This window comes from Electrophorus electricus, chromosome 2 (genome assembly GCF_013358815.1).
Source record: "Electrophorus electricus isolate fEleEle1 chromosome 2, fEleEle1.pri, whole genome shotgun sequence".
NCBI lineage: Eukaryota > Metazoa > Chordata > Actinopteri > Gymnotiformes > Gymnotidae > Electrophorus > Electrophorus electricus.
Window position 1 is genome coordinate 5,228,966 of NC_049536.1, and position 18,575 is coordinate 5,247,540.

An 18,575-nucleotide genomic window follows, 5' to 3' on the forward strand; every position below is an offset into this window, starting at 1 on the left:
TGTACACAGAGAAACATATTCTCTTTTTATTAATCTCTGCTTTTGTTTTACAATGGTTAAAAAAGATTAAGTTAACGTACTTTACCCCAGATCGGGTACACACATGATGCATTACAAGAACAGGTCACTTAATACATTTGATTGTTCTTACAATTTTACATAATCATTCTGTTCTTATTAGACAGAAGAAAAATCCCTAAAACAGTAGGCCTATAGTCTATACAGGAAAATCAGCTGTTGCAATGTAAGCAAGGGAAATATTACTAATATTGATATGAAATATCTGACACTGTCATATATATAATCATATATAATAAAATATAAGAAGAGAAATGCATAGTTCATTATGTAAGCGCTTATGCAAATGTATATACATCCATCAAGGGAGATAAAACTTGAATTTACTTAGCAGTTTTACTCAGCTGATCAAAGAATTCGGACAAGTGTGTTTGCGATTTATGTTACACAGAAATCTCAAGCTAAACAAAGTAAAAGTATGCTGAGAAATAAACACAAAAGACACAATAGTTTGTACTTAATACATCAATTGCAATCCCAGACTAGAAATAATCAACAAATCATTGCATAGCATTCTGAGGTGTAAAACAGTTGAGTCCTTTATCGCTTAAAACAAACATCTGTCATTGACAACCTTTGATCTTTTAGTCAATGTGTCAAGTTAGCTAAATCAGTCAAATAGTTATTAAAAATATGTATTGATGCATTTTGCAAACAAATGTTATACTGTAAAATAATCTTCCAGGTTGCCATTGCTTAGTCCAGAGGACATTTTACTGTCTGTTATGGTATAAAATATGAATGAGAGAAAACAAGTTCACATCTGATATTGATGCACATTACATTCTTAGGAAAGGTAAGGCTACTCTCTTTGGTACAAACACTTAAAAAAAAAAAAGCTGTAGTGATGTGAAAATACATTAGAGGGCCATCATATGGTCTTTGTTCCTTGTTTGCCACTGGCCTTTGTTACTTCTTACTTTTGTAATGAGCAGCTACCACCAAGTAGCTGTCAGGTGTGAGGTCTTTAATGCTGGGGGACTTGCTGGAGATGGGTGAGATCTTGCCCTCGACCCGAGAGATCTGGAGCATTCGGCAGGGGTCATGCTTCAGCAAGTAACTCTCAAAGGTCTCCCAGCCCCCACCCACTCGCACCATCACATGTTTATTATGCAGCATCTATACATGGAGGGAGCAGAAAGGGCATGCTTATGAGTCTGTTGGTGTTATGTGCCTATCCATCATTTTTGCGAAAATATATTTCTTGCATGTACTAATGCACCGAAGCAGATGACTAGCAAAACAAGAATCCTATTTAACCATTGTAAGAGTGGTATCCTAGAATATCTGAAAACCTCCATCTGTAAGCTTTCATCTCTGAAGCATCATGACTGAGACCAGAAATACACATTTAAACACCCCCGCCCCATGCAGAGACACCCAGTCACTGAATTCACTTTTTATCTTTCAACACCTCCACTGGCTTCTTCACACCCCTATATTGGCTTACTGTCACCTGCTGCTCCCCCTAAGGCACATTCCCAAGGCTGGGTGCCATGGCAATCTCACCCCAAAACCAATAAAGCAGAGGGGAAGAAGAGAAAGACACATCTTGCAAACTGGTTGTTCAGACGCACACAGGCTTGTTTGCATGTCACAGCACCTTTCTTTTTTGACATCTGCCATTTTTTCTTACTATCAAAATGGACATGATTTGAAAAGCAAGTAGATATACACTTAGTCCTTAAATACTGTAAATACAATTATTGTTGTTTATGATTATTGTTTTGTTTCTTTAGCTTGTGACCCAGTAAGCATGAGCAGAACCTCTGAACAACCAACAACCAAAGGTTCCAGTGTTATGTAAAAAACATCAACTGCTTTATTTCTTTTTCACTCACTTTCTGTTCAACACCCTTACAAGAGTATATAAACAGTGCAAATAGCCATTGATCCGCTGATTAAACTTTCATAAAGGGTAAAAAAGACAAGCTATCATTCTTACCCTCCAGTAGTGCCACCCCTCTCAAATAAAGAGCTGACCCAGTAAATCATTGCCAAGATGCTCTCAGTACTTTTCAGAAATGAAACCCGGAGGGGATATAGAAAAAATAAACAGTAAACAATAGGGGCAAGCTGAAGGAACACAGACCCTAATTTTGTACTCTGTAATGTTTTTCTGCTGCCCTGGGGTGGTATAATAACATGAAACATTCATAAGGTGCCTAACAGGATGAGGGAGAGAGGCAACAGAGAGGGCCCCAGTAAGAGCCCAAGCCTCTGCATTCACAGCATCAGAGGCTAGCACAGGCTATAGGAGGAGAGCTTTCGATCCCATTTTACAGAAAACAGACTCCCTTGATTTACACACACACACACACACACACACACACACACACACACACATATTGTGCAAGCTCATACATTGTTGCATTATATTGCAAATGTTATATACTGTAATCATGCATGGGTGTACCCACACACAAATGCATGCACACGTGCACCTTGAGAGAAGGTTATCGTCATCAGTGAAGGTCAGGTCTTTCAGTGTATCATTCTAACTCAGACCTTGAGCACACTACAGGCCATCACATCACAAATAATGCCAGTTTGTTTCGGGGCACCCAAGGTCAGGAGTGAGTCAGCATGTCTGATAAAAATGAAAAGCACTCCTTTTCCTGTTAAATTAAAAAGATGCACATTTATTGCTTTTAGTTTTTAGAGTCTCTTGTATTCATCTGTCATCTGTTGTCTTAGCATAAGAAATGATCACTGGTTCACAAAGAGAAGAATTTTAATTGCTCTCTGCAGCAGATGAACAGGAGCCATGGATAGACTGCCATCCTCCATGGCCTTTCTCAGAGACATAAAGACTGTCCTTCAACAGGAGGCATTTGAAGAATTTGGATTTCAGTCGCTATTTGAATTATTTGAATGGAAGATGTAGACTGTGTTGCTGTAATGTGTTCTGTTAAAAAAAACTCTGAATTACTTGTCCTTGGTTGCTGGGCAACACAAAGAATGACTGAAAGACAAAAATATAATGGCGATGAAAATGGTGACAATATTTTAGTTATGAAGTAATGTATCTGGTTAATTTTAATAATACAGAGGTGAACACTGGCAGATCAATAACCTTCCTGTAACCACTGCGGGATGAAGGTGCTTGTGCAGTTACTATTAGGCATCGTAAGAGGGTAATTTATTAATGTAAAAGCCAGCAGCCGCTTACACTCTACTTAGGGTTGTCTCTATGTGCCAGGTTCAGTTTAAAGCATAGTGCAGTGTAGCCCTCCAACAGTGTATTCCCTGTCACTGGTGTCACTGGTGAACTGGTGAGTTAACCTGATGCATTACCATGGTTACACACATGAATTAAAGCAAAGCAATAACAAATCTGCCTGAGGGAGCAGGGTCATATTAATTGTGTGGTTAGTATGCACACACTAATCTATAGATCTTAGTGGAGCTGATGGAGGTAAGTGGTGTTTCGTCTGGCTGAATTACAGTCTAATGTGATTTAGTGCCATAAGTGCTAGGAATGCTATGTCAAGTGTCTAAAACTGTCATCCTGCAGAAATGTTAGAGGTAGCCTATTAAATATACATGTACAACAAGTGTTTCTTTAGAAGACCTATATTTAATCATCTATATTTTAAATCATCCTCTCTGTATCAAATACAGTGTGAATAAGTCCCGCAGTGCACTCCAGCGCAGTAATTACTGCCAGACTCTTCACTGTTCCAGCTCTACTTTATTAGTGATTTACAGAGCCAGTTTGCCTGCTTGGAAGCCTTGCCAACATTCTCGCATCTTCACCTATGTAGTTACCATGCAGGGTGTTGTTTTTAGGAATGAGGAGAATAATGGTACGCATGCACACAGGATATTCTGTACTAAACCAGCTTCACTTTCTAGGGTGTAAGAGCTGGTTGTGTGTTGCCAGGTAACAGAGTTCCCATGGGCACAAGGCCTACCTCACTAATCACAATTTGTTGGGTGGCAGTCTATTTTCTCTTGTAGGAAGTCTCATATAATTTACCTTTGGGGCTCACATTGGGGTTTATTAGCCATGTTGAATTTTTTATGCAAAATGAATTTATTAATAGTGGTTCTAATTATGAAAAATATATTTCTGAGATCCATATCTAATTAAGGTTGTCAGTATAATCTCAAATATGAATCAAAATATCTAAAATGTGCCATTTGAACCAGAATGTTCTAGCTTGAACCAAATCTAAGTACAAATGCATATTTTGTACAGTAATAAACTGAATATATACTCAGTTATATGCCTCTGCAAACCTTGTTCATATTCAGTGTTCCTTTTTTTACCTCTATGGTACCTATATTTTAAAATGGCTCTATTCTATCCAGTTTTATTTAATTTTATTCTAGTTGATTTCCTATAATTTATTTTCTTTGTATAGCTGTTTGTTATATCATATGAGCACTCACCAAGACAAATCATCTGTAACATACCTTGCAAATCAAACTGATTATAATTTTACTTATAATACCACTTATTTATTCTGATTTGTTTTCAAACAATTCAAAAAGCAAAATTCACATGCTTAAAGATTTCAGCAGTGCTATATAGCTATGAGCTGTGTTGTTGAATTCATATTAAGGTGAAAATAAAACTGCATCTGGATTTTTTGTGTGCGTGTGTGAGAGAGAGAGACAGAGTGATAAGGAAAGAGAGAAAAGGTCAAACACACAAACTGAGAGAGACAGACAGATAATAAATGTAAGTCTCTGTACAGAGCATCATACCCACCCGAATGAAGAGGATCTTCTCTCCAACACGATAGCGGCCCTGGGACTGACGCTCCACACAAAACCTATTAGGGCACTTACAGGGAGGATCCTCAGAAATGTGCTTTACCTGAACAAAACACACCATGCATATGTCAATTTCTTGTTGCATTTCTAAACCACATTCATACTGATATTTTACAGCAAACAGTCACATTTATACCATTCAGTGGAAGTAATTATGCTAGAAATGCTGAGCATAACTCATTTCTGGACATTTCCAGTAGCAGTAGACCTTATACTTACAGCATCATCCAACAGCTTGCCAGTGCTTTTCCTGGAGGGGGAGCATCTGTTGGGGGAAGTGAGCTGGCTAGTGGAGGTGGGGTAGACTGTGGAAGGAAGTGGCTCCGGGGCTTTCTCTTCCTGCTCAATCTCTTTCTCCAGCTTAATCAACCCAGGGGGCTCGACCTTATACCTGACAAACCAATCTATCCATCTCAGTGGCTCTCAGATGACCATGGGTGAATGGAGAATTGCAGGGATCATGTAATGTAGTTAGGAGCATGCGTATATTTCACCTACCTGGATGCTATTCTCCCCAGCTCCAAGAGACAGAGGCAGACCTCACGGGGCTGTTTGTGCAAGACTGGGGAGCATACAGTACAAAGACCAAGAAGTTCTCTTAGTGTTGAACATGTAGTCATCAAGGTCCAAATCATGATATCAGAGTAAAGTGGTGCAAATCTGACAGAGAGTGGATCATGAAAATTTCCAATAGACAGTGAGTATGAACACAGTGGGTGTGATGGAGGACATGAAGCTTAGTGATTTAAAAGCACACAGTGGGTCAGACCTTTAATGAACCATGCCAAATATGTCAAATGAAAGCAATTACTCAATAATGGCAAGCTTATTGTCCAGTCATTGGTTGCATCACTCTTTTCGCATAAGCATAAGTAATTCTACATATGCCGATGGTTATAGTAATTCAGTCCTGATCTGTTGTAATAACTGCCAGGAAGTGACATGAAAATGTGTTAAAAACACAGCTGTGTACAAAAACACCTGCTCTAGAACCCCCATCTGTATATGGTTGGGTAATTCATCTCCCATGATTCATGATTCAGACCCATGACTGAATAGTCAGGTGACAAGGCATAACATGCAATAAACAGATCAAAAGCTTCAATTCAACTCCAAACCTCAATGTGTCCCACCTGAATTTAACATCATCTCCATGCATGATTTCAGCTACTTCAGTGGAAAATAAAATAGGAGAAAAGAAGGAGAAAAGAATAAGAGATTAATCTTTCTAAAGACTCTTCTTGATAGGACAGTAAGTCCTTTTAGATGTAGTCATATCTGTGTACAGTCTGTAATGATGAGCCAGTTGGCTGGAGTTAAGATTTCAGTGAATCTGTTCTTGAACAAGATCAAGTCAGAACACCCACGTTATAGGAGATAAAGTTCATTTCAGTCTCGCTGGCGCTTCCATTGAACTGGGGATTCAAGTAGATTCAGTCTGACCATTTAAATCTGACAACAGAATGATGAAAGCAGCCAAGTGTTCACATCTCATAAAACACAAAGCTTATATAATATAAATGGATACACACACACACACACACACACACACACACACACACACACTCTTACACAAAGCATTCACTGTGTAACTGTACCGGAGAAGGGAGAAAAAATTCTCCGCATTCAGGGGAATCAGTTCCACTTGCCTGCCCTACTTTCTACCTCATCTCTCTCGCTCTCTTGCTCTCTCTTTTCTTGCTCACTTCTTTATTTTCCCTCTCTCTCTCTCTCTCTCTCTCTCTCTCTCTCTCTCTCTCTCTCTCTCTATAGTGCACTCCATCTGTCTTGGTTGTATGTGGGAACTAGTGTCTTCTAAGCCAGCTGAGTATTTACAACAGTTTAGAGAGAAACAAAAAGAGAGAGACAAAAATCAAAAGAGTGAGACAGGCCCACTGAGTGCAGAGTAACATAATTAGGTCCATTCACAGTCCCAGCCAGAAAGGAAAGTGGAGGAGAGGATATGTTTTCCTCTCTCTGTATCTTGTATCCATTGCCAGGGTACTGTCTGGTGTCTGTGGAGCCCCAGGGTGGGGAGGATGAGAAACACAAGGAGTTCCTCTGTGCCATGACCAAGCACAAAGCAAGTCTATAAAGCTCTGCTGTGAGTGAGTCATCTCCCTCCTCCCTGATAATATCCTATCCTCCAGTTTTTATCAGTACATTTGCAGCCTACAGTGAGCAACCCACAGTGTGTGTCCTTTTGTCTGTTAGTTTCAACAGGGTATGAATGACATCAAGCATATTTGGTAACTGGTTACCAAAGCAAGAATAACTTAAGGCATTGACATCAGTTAGTTACTTACCTAAACCCTCAGACTCAAACAGGCAGGTTTCTCCAACACCCACCTCTCGACACCACGAGAGGAAGTTGGCTGTGTTGTCCCGGGCAAAAAAAGAGCCAGAAGGAGCACTTGCCCTACATGGAATCCTCCGATTAGGGATTGGCTGAAAGAAATAAACTTTAGTGTCAGTCATGCATTTGACCAATGTGAATGACTGTTGTGTTCACTTAAAACAAAAGGAAATTTAGTTAAACACCTGCTTGCAAACAGCATTGAATTCATAAAACATCAATAATACACTGCCTGGCCAAAAAAAAGGTCACCACCTGGATTTAACTAAGCAAATAGGTAAGAGCCTCCCATTGGATAATTACTGCATGGGTGATTATGTTTCAGCTGGCAACAAGTTATTTAACCCTAACTGAGGCAGTGAGTAGCTTATCATTTGTTAAACGACCATGTTGAAAGACACATCCTGTGGTCGTGGAAAAGATGTTAATCTGTTTCAGAAGGGACAAATTATTGGCATGCATCAAGCAGAGAAAGCATCTAAAGAGATTGCTGAAACTACTAAAATCGGGTTAAGAGCTGTCCATTGCATTATTAAAAAGTGGAAGGACAGTGAGGAAACATCATCTTTGAGGAAGGAATGTGGTTGGAAAAAAATCTTGAATGATCATGATCGGCAATCACTTAAACGTGTGGTGAAATCAAATCGTAGAAAAACAACAGCAGAACTCAAGGATATGTTTAATAGTGAAAGTAAGAGCATTTCCACATGCACAATATGAAGGGAACTCAAGGGATTGGGAATAAACAGTTTTAAGAAAACCACTTCTTAGTGAGGCTAATCAGCAAAAATGGCTTCAGTTTGCTAGGGAGCATAAAGATTGGACTCTGGAGCAATGGAAGGAGGTCATGTGGTCTGATGAGTCCAGATTTACCCTGTTCCAGAGTGATGGGCGCATCAGGATAAGAAGAAAGGCAGCTGAAGCGATGCACCTATTATGCCTAGTGCCTACCATACAAGCCTGTAGGGGCAGTGCTATGATCTGGGGTTGCTACAGTTGGTCAGGTCTAGGTTCAGCAACGTTATGTGCCCAAAGAATGAGGTCAGCTGACTCCCTGAATATACTGATCAACCAGGTTATTCCATCAATGGATTTTTTTCTTCCCTGATGGCACAGGCATATTCCAAGATGACAATGCCAGGATTCATCAGGCTCAAACTGTGAAAGAGTGGTTCAGGGAGCATGAGACATCATTTTCACACATGTATTGGCCACCGCAGAGTCCAGACCTGAAACCCATTGAGAATCTTTGGGATGTGCTGGAGAAGACTTTGCGCAGTGGTCCAAATCTCCCATCATCAATACAAGATCTTGGGGGAAAAATTCATGCAACTCTGGACAGAAATAAATGTTGACATTGCAGAAGCTTGTGGAAACGATGTCACAGCGAATGCGTGCCGTAATCAAAGCTAAAGGCGGTCCAACGAAATATTAGTATGTGACCTTTTTTTGGCCAGGCAGTGTGCCATATAAAACTTGTCTGTGCTTGCAGCCTTGTATATGTGTTTTATGAGGAAAGGACATTGTTCTAATTCACATGGATTACATAATTCAGGTTGAGATCTTTATTCACTGTTCCAGTTTAAACTGGCTTCAGCCAGGATTTGCAGATCGTTAGAAACACCAGAAATGCCCCTCCCCCATGTCTCTATTCTTCCTGTGCTCCCCCCCCCCACTCTACAGACATGATCTAAACAGACATCACTCTGTAAACCCACAGCTCTAGCCCCCTCCTCAGGTCTGATCAGGGTTCACTGTCTGATCCTTTCTCCATCATCCCTAACTCTGGTTACACAAGGAACATGACCACCTTTTTCTCAGCAAACAATATTGGATACGACAAGAAGAGATGATGCATCAGAAGGTTCAGAATTAGGCTTGCCAGATAATGTCACCTAACACACACACGCGCACACACACACAAACAAACATACTCATACACAATGAGATTTATGCAGCATATGCTTTTATACAGGATATGTGTGTCTGAGTCAGAGATAGGTATGGTGATGTCATGTTGGAAGAATGTAGTCTACAGTAGATCAGATTTTTCTCTGGCTTTTCTAGAACTCTTTCTCTGGGTCCTTCACACTTTACAGCAAGAGCATCAGCTTCCATAAGGGAGCTGAAATGTTCAGCATCTCTGTATTTTATATTGCGTATAAAAATAGATTCACACCATCATGATAAATGATGTAACAATATGTTTATTATATATCATCGGTATTTCATTTTTATTTTCCTCCCAATTGTTTGGTCTTTCCAGTAACGCTTTACACTTCATAATAAACAAATTAATAAAAACTGCCATTATAGAAGAGTAGGTTAATAATTGCTTGCAATTACGCAATTGTTTAATTGTTCTTTTATAAATGCTATTTGAATTATGAAGTCTTGATTTGAAAAGGATTATCACAGATTATCATATAAATGCTGCATTATGGTTTACTTCACTGATAATTCAAAATGAAGGCTTCCTTGTAAAGCCTAGTCATGGAGGAACAGAGGACAAATGCCTACCAAAAAATTGGCTTGTTGCTACACAGTATTATTAAATATTTATTTGTAAATACAAATATGCATTTATATAGAGATAATATAGTTAATATCAATCATTAACAAACTGTTATATAATGATTATGTTCCTATTCATTAGGGCCTGTTGTTATAGTGTTAGCCTTGGGCCTGCAGTTTCTTTAACTACTTGAGCAATTGAGGATTATGGACCTTGCTCAGGGGCCCAACAGTGGGAACTGGCAACCTTCTGATTATAAGTTAGGTATCTTAACCACTGAGCTACCAATAAAGAGTTTAGTTGGAGCAGAAAAGCAAAATATACAGATAGAAGAGAAGCTTCATTGTAACAGGCTGAGGATCAGACAAGTGCCTACTGAAGTTGTCATGAAGTCACATCATACACAGGAATAGTTGAAAATTGATGTCTTGTGACTTTGCACATACATACCATCTTTTCCAGTCTAAGACCAGTAGATGTTGAGATTAAATATTCAAAAACCTCCAAATAAGGCAATTTTGATCCATTCCCTTTTTCCTTTGTATCTTACCCCCACCCCACCCTACATAGTGATCATGATCAACGGACTTCAGGCTTCATGCTCTCTCTTCTTTATTTCTCGTTCACTCTCTCCTTAGGAATCATGATCTTAGATATTTCCTCACATAGGTGCTTCTCTCTCTTTTTCCGCTATCTGTCTCTGTTTTTCCTCTTTCTGCAGTGTTTGGCAGGTGCAGTGGGCACTAGTTCCCTGACACAATCACACAGTAACATAATTGACACCGCACATGTAATCATATTCTTAAACATATTATTCCTAGTCAATGCTAGAAATCACACTATAGTGTCTGAGTGTTGTCACACCCCCCACCCAAAAGAAAAAAGTAATATAATGTCAGCCCATGTATAATGTTTGAACTAACTGCACAAAAACTTGAAGGACCAAAAATATCATGTCTGGTAGTGAGGGCTGTCTAGAAAAGTAACAATTTAAAATTGATTATAAAGACTAGTCTTCTGTTTTCTATCATTGCATTCACTTAAACCTGTCTCTGAAATTTAATCCTGTTTTTCAGGGACTGCTTCATTTTGTTTCTTAGAAGCAGACGAACCCCTGTAGATCCATGGGGCAGGTCCCTCCATGCCATAATCCCAGGATTATTTTTCTAGAAAAGTGGGCTCTATAAAGTTGTAATCTTGACAATCTAATGAGCTACTCTATCTAATCGCATGAGAGGCACACCTCAGTTTGGTTATGTTGTTAAGAACTAGGGCACAGTGAAGTCTCAAATTCTAACATCCTTCAATGAGGATAAACTATGTGTAAAATAAAACATTGAAAAGATATACCAGGATAAACTTTCTAAAGGCAGGGACTATATGCTAAAGTACTTTGTCGTAATGATCTGCAAAGTGTAGATCCTCTGTTTAGTTATGCTTTAGGGGAACTATTAGCTGAACTTTAGGGAGTCATAACCAGCAGAAGGGTCCATTGCAGAGACTCTGAAGAAGACAGGCTTTAGCCAACAAAAGCAGAAATATTTTTCTTAATTTACCACTAAAAATCCTCCACCCTTAATACTTTTCCCATCTGGGACAAATATTTTTTTTAGAAAAAGTTAATGACTCCTCGCTATCGTTAGCCGGTTCTGATAAATCACACTCCGCGTTTTCTGAAGTTCACCAACCCACAATGCCAAGTTTTGGGGAGGAAATGGCAAATGGCCACAACATCAGACAAAAGTCTTTGTGTGAGAGAGCAGTGGCCAGCATTGTCCAAAATTATACAATGTGGACAGACCAGTCCTGTAAAGATAGCTCAAAAAACAAGCAAGACATGTCACCAGCTGATAGCTTTCATTTTTTACATTATATTTATTTCTGAAGAGTTCTCATTCATTTGTCAGAATGAAAAATACAGAAAATACATACTAAAGCTATTCAATAAGAAGCACATATGTTTTGTCAGGGTAACGCTCCAGGGACTCAACAGGCTGAAGAAAGGCACATGTGCTGAGATCTCTGTTCGGAGGACGAATGGAAGATCTCTGTGTGTGGAAGAGAAATGGGAGATCTCTGTGTTCGGAGGACGAATGAGAGAGCTCTGCGTGTGGAGGATTAATGGGAAATCTCTGTATGTGGAAGATGAATGGGATAAATGGAGGTAAGTGCTGGGAGGATGTACCTTGCCCTGTGGTGGCAGCTCCCCATTGCTCTGCCTAAATTTCTCTTGCAGTGACTCAGCCAGCTGGCACAATAGAAAGCCATTATCCAGTCTGTCCATGAAGGTCTCTGCCGTGATCTCCACACCTGAGAGAGAGAGAGAGAGAGAGAGAGAGAGAGAGAGAGAGAGAGAGAGAGAGAGAGAGAAAGAAAGAGAGAGAGAGAGAAGGTCAAACACACAGACTGAGAGAGAGAGAGACTTAGGAAGCAAGACATCTGATAACAAAACCCCAGAGACAGATATCCTCTCAAATGTTTTGTATCTAAAGTATTTAATGGTTCATTCTGTACCTCTGACCATTATGTACTTATCAAAGAGAGGTCTTGATTATCATGACCTGAAATATATTGATGGATTGCAATAGGTGTTAGTGAGAAGTTACGGTAAATCAGAAAGCCAGAGAATGATTGGAACCCACAAGCAACCAAGAACTAAAACACATTCTAGTGATAAGCAATGAGCAACAGTAAAGGTGACGTTCCTTGAGCGGGAAACAGCTGATTGCTTTTTGCATAGTAGCCCAGGTTATACACACACACACACACACACACACACACACACACACACTATGGTGATCAACATGTGGCTGTAGCTTTTGAATGGCTTCCAGAGGACCATTCCTCCTTGGTTAGATCACCCTGAAATAGGAGGTGGTGGCAGGGGGTTGGGGTGTCTGTGGAAAGAGAATATTTTTTCATCTATTCTTTCTCTAAAAGAGGGGGCGCATTAGTGGTAGAGGGGGTTTAGATGTTTTAATGAGTTCCAAATGTGGTAAATGAGGCCAGAGAGGGGAGACACTGAGAGTTTGTGAAATTCCCTTCATTTTCCTCCCCCTCCTCTTCTCTCCTTTACTCCACTCATCCTTCTCCTTCTCCAGTGAAGCAAAATAACCCACACCATCCCACAGAGTGACTCCACCTAAACCAGTCTCAAACCACAAATTCTAATAAACACAAAATCAAGCTAAGAACTTCAGAAAACCAGATGAATCAAATTAAATAATTTATGACAAATCACACACATACTTTTGAACAACAACTTCACAGTTGACAGTGTCAGTGAACATGAGAGTTCAGACTGGCAGGAAAATGTGCCACACTTGCACGTCAGTTTCCAGCAAGCAGTGGGTGCCTCTCCAGCTGTGTTCACCCACCACGCATTTTACATGGATGTGAGGACAGATATGTATCGTTGCGTCACAGTAGAGGCAGCTGCAGAGCGATGATGAGTTCAAAGGTTCAAGAAGGCAATTGAAGTGCAGAAGCGCAAGGGCAGTGCAGAGGCACCCGCGCTGTCCACTGCAGCTGCCCCGCTCCTCCGGCTCCAGGCACACCAGAGGCACTGATCCTCTCTGAGCTGGCTCCGCACAGGCCGGCTTCTGCCAGACGTTCCATGGACGTCCCACACCTCACACACACATGCACACACAAAAAATACACAGCCATACTCGCGTGCACGCACACACACACACACGCACACGCACACCCGCGCCAGAACTGGGCCAGAACTGTGACACACCACCATTCTTCTTCTCATAATGTGTAAAATGCTCCTGGATCACTGCTGGTGTTGAGAGCTGAATAAATGCATTTGGAAATGTATGGAAACAGGAACAGATTTAATTACAAGAAGAAAGGAAATGCAAACACATTTAAAGACCAGTGATGATTTAGGGGTCTCTCTCTCTCTCTATCACACTCACACCCACACACACACACACACACGCACAAACGCACATTATATGCTTAAAGGACTATCACACATACCTCATATATAACCCAACCTAAGACAACCACATTATCATAAGATAGGTAAACAAACATTTCTTCCCTAAGCACACATTTTCCCTCAGACACATTGACGGCAGGAGTAGCACAGGAGACTATGATGTTCCACAGGGTAGTATCAGATGCCAGTTGTACAGTATTGGAAATTTGAATTCAGTGTATTGACCCATTCATCGTCCATGACATTCCACTCATCTTTCAAGCTTTCACAAGTTAGTACAAGTAAAGACGTAAATGTGAGAGAGGCAGGCTGCCAGCACATGCAGAGCCACTGGCCCTCACTTACCCAGCATGCTGGTGAGCCAGAGCGCCAGGTCTTCCTTCATAGGCAGCAGGCTGGCTTCATGTCTGCTGGCCAGCCACTGGCTGTATTGCTGCAGATCAGTGAGGCCCGGCCCAGCTGGCTGCTTAGGACTCAGAGAGCTACACATGCTGCCCTAGAGAGAGCAAGAGATGTAGAGGTGAGGGTAGAAACTCAGAAAAAAAAAAATCTTGATAAAGACACTATGTGAGATGTTTAAGCAAAGCTTCAGTTTGCAACCTGAATCTACCATAATTCATTACAGCATTACATAATCTGAGGCACAGTACATATAACCACACATTCAATTCTTTGTCACTTTCTCCTGATTTATGTGTTTATGAAAGATACTTGCCATGTAATTGTTCAAGGAAACAAAACTTCAAAACGTCAAGGAAAATATTATTAGTATCAGATGTGGGAAAAAATCCATCAAGCTTGGCCATTGAAGCAGAGCTTTGGAAGCACCATGAGGGTCATTCAAAGGCCAAGTGTAAGTATCACTGTGCTCTGCGTCTGCTCGCACTGTCCTAATCATTTCACTGTTGCAGGGCTAGCATTGCAGATCTCGCTCCTCTGAGGATCACCTCGGCCTTCTCAGTCCTGATGCTCTCATGACTCTCTCCTTTTCATATGCTCTTAGACAGTGGTGTGGACAGGCTCCAACTATGCCTACTTTAAAGAGACCACAGTGCCTGCCGAACTCAAAGAGCCCTCACACAGTAACACATTTGTGTGAAAAACTGGAACATAAATGTGTTTTCTCACATGCAGTTTCAAAGTTGTGCCTGTGAGATCTGAGTGAGTCTCTTTCTTTTTCTTTTTTTTCTATGTGCACTGACACTGATCACACAGTAGAAAGAGGACAGAGGCAAACTGAAGGTCACTGTTCACCTACTCCTGTGCAAAAAAATCACAGCAAGTGTTCTGCTAATGTCCACCTGGCTGAGGACTTGCCTTTCACTGGTGTGGTTTACAGTTAAGTCAATGACAATGGACATTCTTAGCAGCCCAGGGTGGCTTGTTGCACTATCACAACCTTCCGCTACACAGGAGCTCTTTCATAGTCATCCCAGACCGAGAGAAAGAGAGAGAGAGAGAGAGAGAGAGAGAGAGAGAGAGAGAGAGAGAGAGAGAGAGAGAGAGAGAGAGAGAGAGAGAGAGGAGGCAAGGAGTAAGCAATTGGTATTCCTCTTTGAAAAAGAAACTGTACTGTAAACTGTACTCTATAGGTTTACACACTGGTCATCTGACAGATACATTCTGTTCTGGCACACAGATGTGGGGCTCCTAAAAACAAGAAGGCACACAGGCTTTCTTGGCTCTGTCTGCTGCCAACCATTCAGTGCCACTATAACAATGTGATGACTGGACTGTCAGACTAAGTCCTTTTGCAGGTGGACTACATTACATCCAAGTGGAACAGTTCAGCTTTGAGCAGAGCTGTCATTATGCATACCTGTGACTATAAATGAACTTTGAATCATATTTACACTAATGATAATTCCTAGTTTGAACCTGACAGACATTTTTGAGGCACTGTATTTTGGGCAAGGGATTGCCCCTTTGTCTACTTTGTCTAGCAGTAAATCTGGTTTACAAATGTATTAATGTGTTGCTATCTGAAACAAAACATAGAGAAAGGATAGTGATTTTTTTCTCATAAATATAATGTTATACTTACTCTAATAATATCAGGTATGAAATAATATTGTAGATATCACCTAACCTGGTGTCATGCTCCTTGGCCCTGACTACATTTCCCAGAACACACATTCCATCCAGCACCACCAACTGTCTCAATTACATCTGTTCTGATGCCCTGATTATTGATTGTCATCACTTGTTTTTGATTATTAACTTACTTATTTAAACCTGTCTGTTAGCATGCTTTCTTTGTGAAGTATTGCAATGTCTATTCCATGCTTGCTGAATGTTTGCTCTGGCTGTCTTACTGGTTACCTTCTTGCTTTGTACTTTGTTTTTCATTTCTGCCTCAACCTCCTCTGGTTTGTTCGCTTTCTTGGACTGATCTTTGATTTTGGAAGTTTTGGACTGTTTACTCATATACGCCCCCATATTCTTATCCCATATGTTTTGTCTGCACTCTCTCTGGCTACTATGCATGTTCTTTGACCTCAGCTCTGGATTATCCTTTTGTAAATAAAACCTCCTCATTTGATTTTATCTGTGAGTGTCTGTTTCCGATCTGTAGCTTTACACCTTCCAGAAGCATTTTTCAATTATATACATGTACCTTCTGTATCCTTGTTTGCTCTAATGGATGATTTGAACAAACGGGTAACAAAACAAAATTTTACTAAACATAAACAAAACTGCCTTAAACAAACAGAAAAACATAAACCCATCATTAAACATAAAAATCTATCTGCTAATACAATTTTGATACAAATATATGCTATATATGGCCAGTCAATATACAATATTTCATCTATAAACCAAAATCTGTTTACAGAACACATATGCATACACATTCAGAGTGAAATGCCTCATCACAGACCAGTCACAACTTCAAATACAATGGTTAACATTGAATGAGGTCAGAGGTCAGTGTATGCATTAAGGTTGCCAGTAAACATCTAGAACACTCCTTAATGAATCTCTTCAGCATGCTTTCCTATTGCGCACACAATAAGTAATTTTATGCATAACAAGTGCTTCACCATTTTAACTGGACAAAGAAGTGATAAAGTGTGAGAATTTCACACACCTGTGCTGTGTACCTACAGTCTAACCTTTAACCTGTACGCACTGCCCTTGCTCTGCGTGCAAGAAGATTAAACTAGAACACCAAGATGTGGTTTTCTCCTTAGAATAGAGCTGCTTCAGTTACACCAATAAGAACAAATCATGCCCTATCCCCTGCTGTACTGACTCTCCCTCCCTTGAAGCCACAAAAGCCATCACAGCATATGTGAAGTATGTGTGATTGAATATTGTCTGTGTGTTGAGTTTAAGAAAAATTTCCCTGAGGGGACAATAAAGTATGTCTTATCATATAAAGGATATTTTTATTTGCATAAATATTGAAGACATATTCTTATACATTCAGAAAGGCTACACCATTCATTTGCCAGTCACTCACTCACTCTCTCTCTCTCTCTCTCTCTCTCTCTCTCTCTCTCTCTCTCTCTCACACACACACACACACACACACACTAAAACAGGAAAATGAACAAAAACAGGGGCATATTCTATTTTTGTTTTGTGGAATACAATAATTACATCATTATTTAATTTTAGAGATTTTGAAAAGATCAGAATTGTACATTTGACCACATTGTAAATTTTCTCACCTTTTTATTGGAATACTTACAGAGCTTCTTATTGACTGACTACCTGGTGTGATTTAGCAGACTGGATTTAATGACATTTACTAGGGCTTTTGCTTTTATTGTTACTGTTAAATGTGTAAGAACTCTTTAACTGCTCACTTACAAAGGAAAGTGCAAACATTCTGGTCTCAAAAGTGTTATGTTACAAAAAATCTGAATATTTTTCAAGAAAGCATTTCATCATTACAGAGTGCGTCCTTTCTACAGCTTTGATATTTCAAAGCAGCTGCTATACTCATATTCCATAACTTCATCTATTTCTGTCACTTTTACAGAGAAACCACAAGTGTGACATTGTAGAGGCCATTAAAATTCCCAAATGTGGGCTGCCTCCCTCTCACAAACTTCAACATAATTGTATTTGACCACTCAGTTTGTAGACATACTGAGAGGGGGGGAAGCCTTGTGACAGTGTGCTCTGCATGCTTCAGAAGAGAAGCGGAGATGGAGAGTGTGAAGCAACAGACATGGAGAGTGTGAATCACTGGCCAAGATAATTGATTATAGACTAAACAAAGCTTCAATGTTGATTAGGACAGTCCAGAAAATCTATAATGCCAGAAAGGGTGGTAAGAGAATCCTTTGCTCTTAGTGTCATGTTTTAATTAAGCTTCCCAGCCTATTAGTCTATACTTAAAGTAATGTGTAATTTAATAAGACACACTTAAAAATAGTAATATTAAACGCAGTTTTCTTTAAGAGCAAGGAGGTTATTTGACAGCATTTAAAGCCCTTTAAAAAAAAGACAACATTTCAGAGTTTTCTCACCTCTGCAACTTGGACTCACCTTATAAAATGTAACGCTTTGAGAAATCTCTGCCCTGCTCGGTGCGTCTCTATGGATCGCTATATTCATGCTTTTTACCTCCACTGTTTTTCCATGCTTCCCTCAATAACGGTGAGCCTCGGTGGTTAGGACTGGCATTGCAAAACTCCCACGATGTGTTCTGTGCTCAGGGAGCGCACTTTGGAATGGGTTTCCTATAGGACCGCTCTGATAGGATATCCTACTTCACAGACTCGTCTAACTGCTGTGGCAGAGCACTACCTTGCTCGCACGCCCCCGTGCTCTGGCTCCGTTTGGCAGCTCAGTAAATTTCAGCGCAGCTCCTTAAGTTCAAGTTACATGTTGAGTGGTCCAGTCGCAACAAAAAGAAAATCCGAATCATCCTT

At 40.2% G+C, this 18,575-nt stretch overlaps 1 protein-coding gene across 1 annotated transcript; it reads right to left on the reverse strand.

Annotated features, from left to right (window-relative positions):
- Positions 1–2: 2 nt before the first annotated feature.
- LOC113573115 (growth arrest-specific protein 2) lies at positions 3–18,272 on the reverse strand. Its single transcript, XM_027003183.2, has 8 exons — positions 18,190–18,272; positions 14,032–14,182; positions 11,920–12,044; positions 7,170–7,311; positions 5,362–5,425; positions 5,083–5,254; positions 4,799–4,906; positions 3–1,197 (listed from the first exon to the last, which is right to left on the reverse strand). Exons 1-8 carry the CDS (start codon positions 18,256–18,258, stop codon positions 988–990), a joined length of 1,041 nt encoding a protein of 346 aa, XP_026858984.2. The 5' UTR covers positions 18,259–18,272; the 3' UTR covers positions 3–987.
- Positions 18,273–18,575: the final 303 nt, after the last annotated feature.

Excerpts from the sequence above, each read along its gene's own strand:
- LOC113573115 (XM_027003183.2), bottom strand. The coding sequence starts at position 18,258 with ATGAATATAGCGATCCATAGAGACGCACCGAGCAGGGCAGAGATTTCT. Across the intron at positions 7,312-11,919 it reads AGCTGCCACCACAGGGCAAG|CCAATCCCTAATCGGAGGAT; the intron begins GTACATCCTCCC and ends TATTTCTTTCAG. Across the intron at positions 1,198-4,798 it reads AGAAGATCCTCTTCATTCGG|ATGCTGCATAATAAACATGT; the intron begins GTGGGTATGATG and ends CTCCATGTATAG.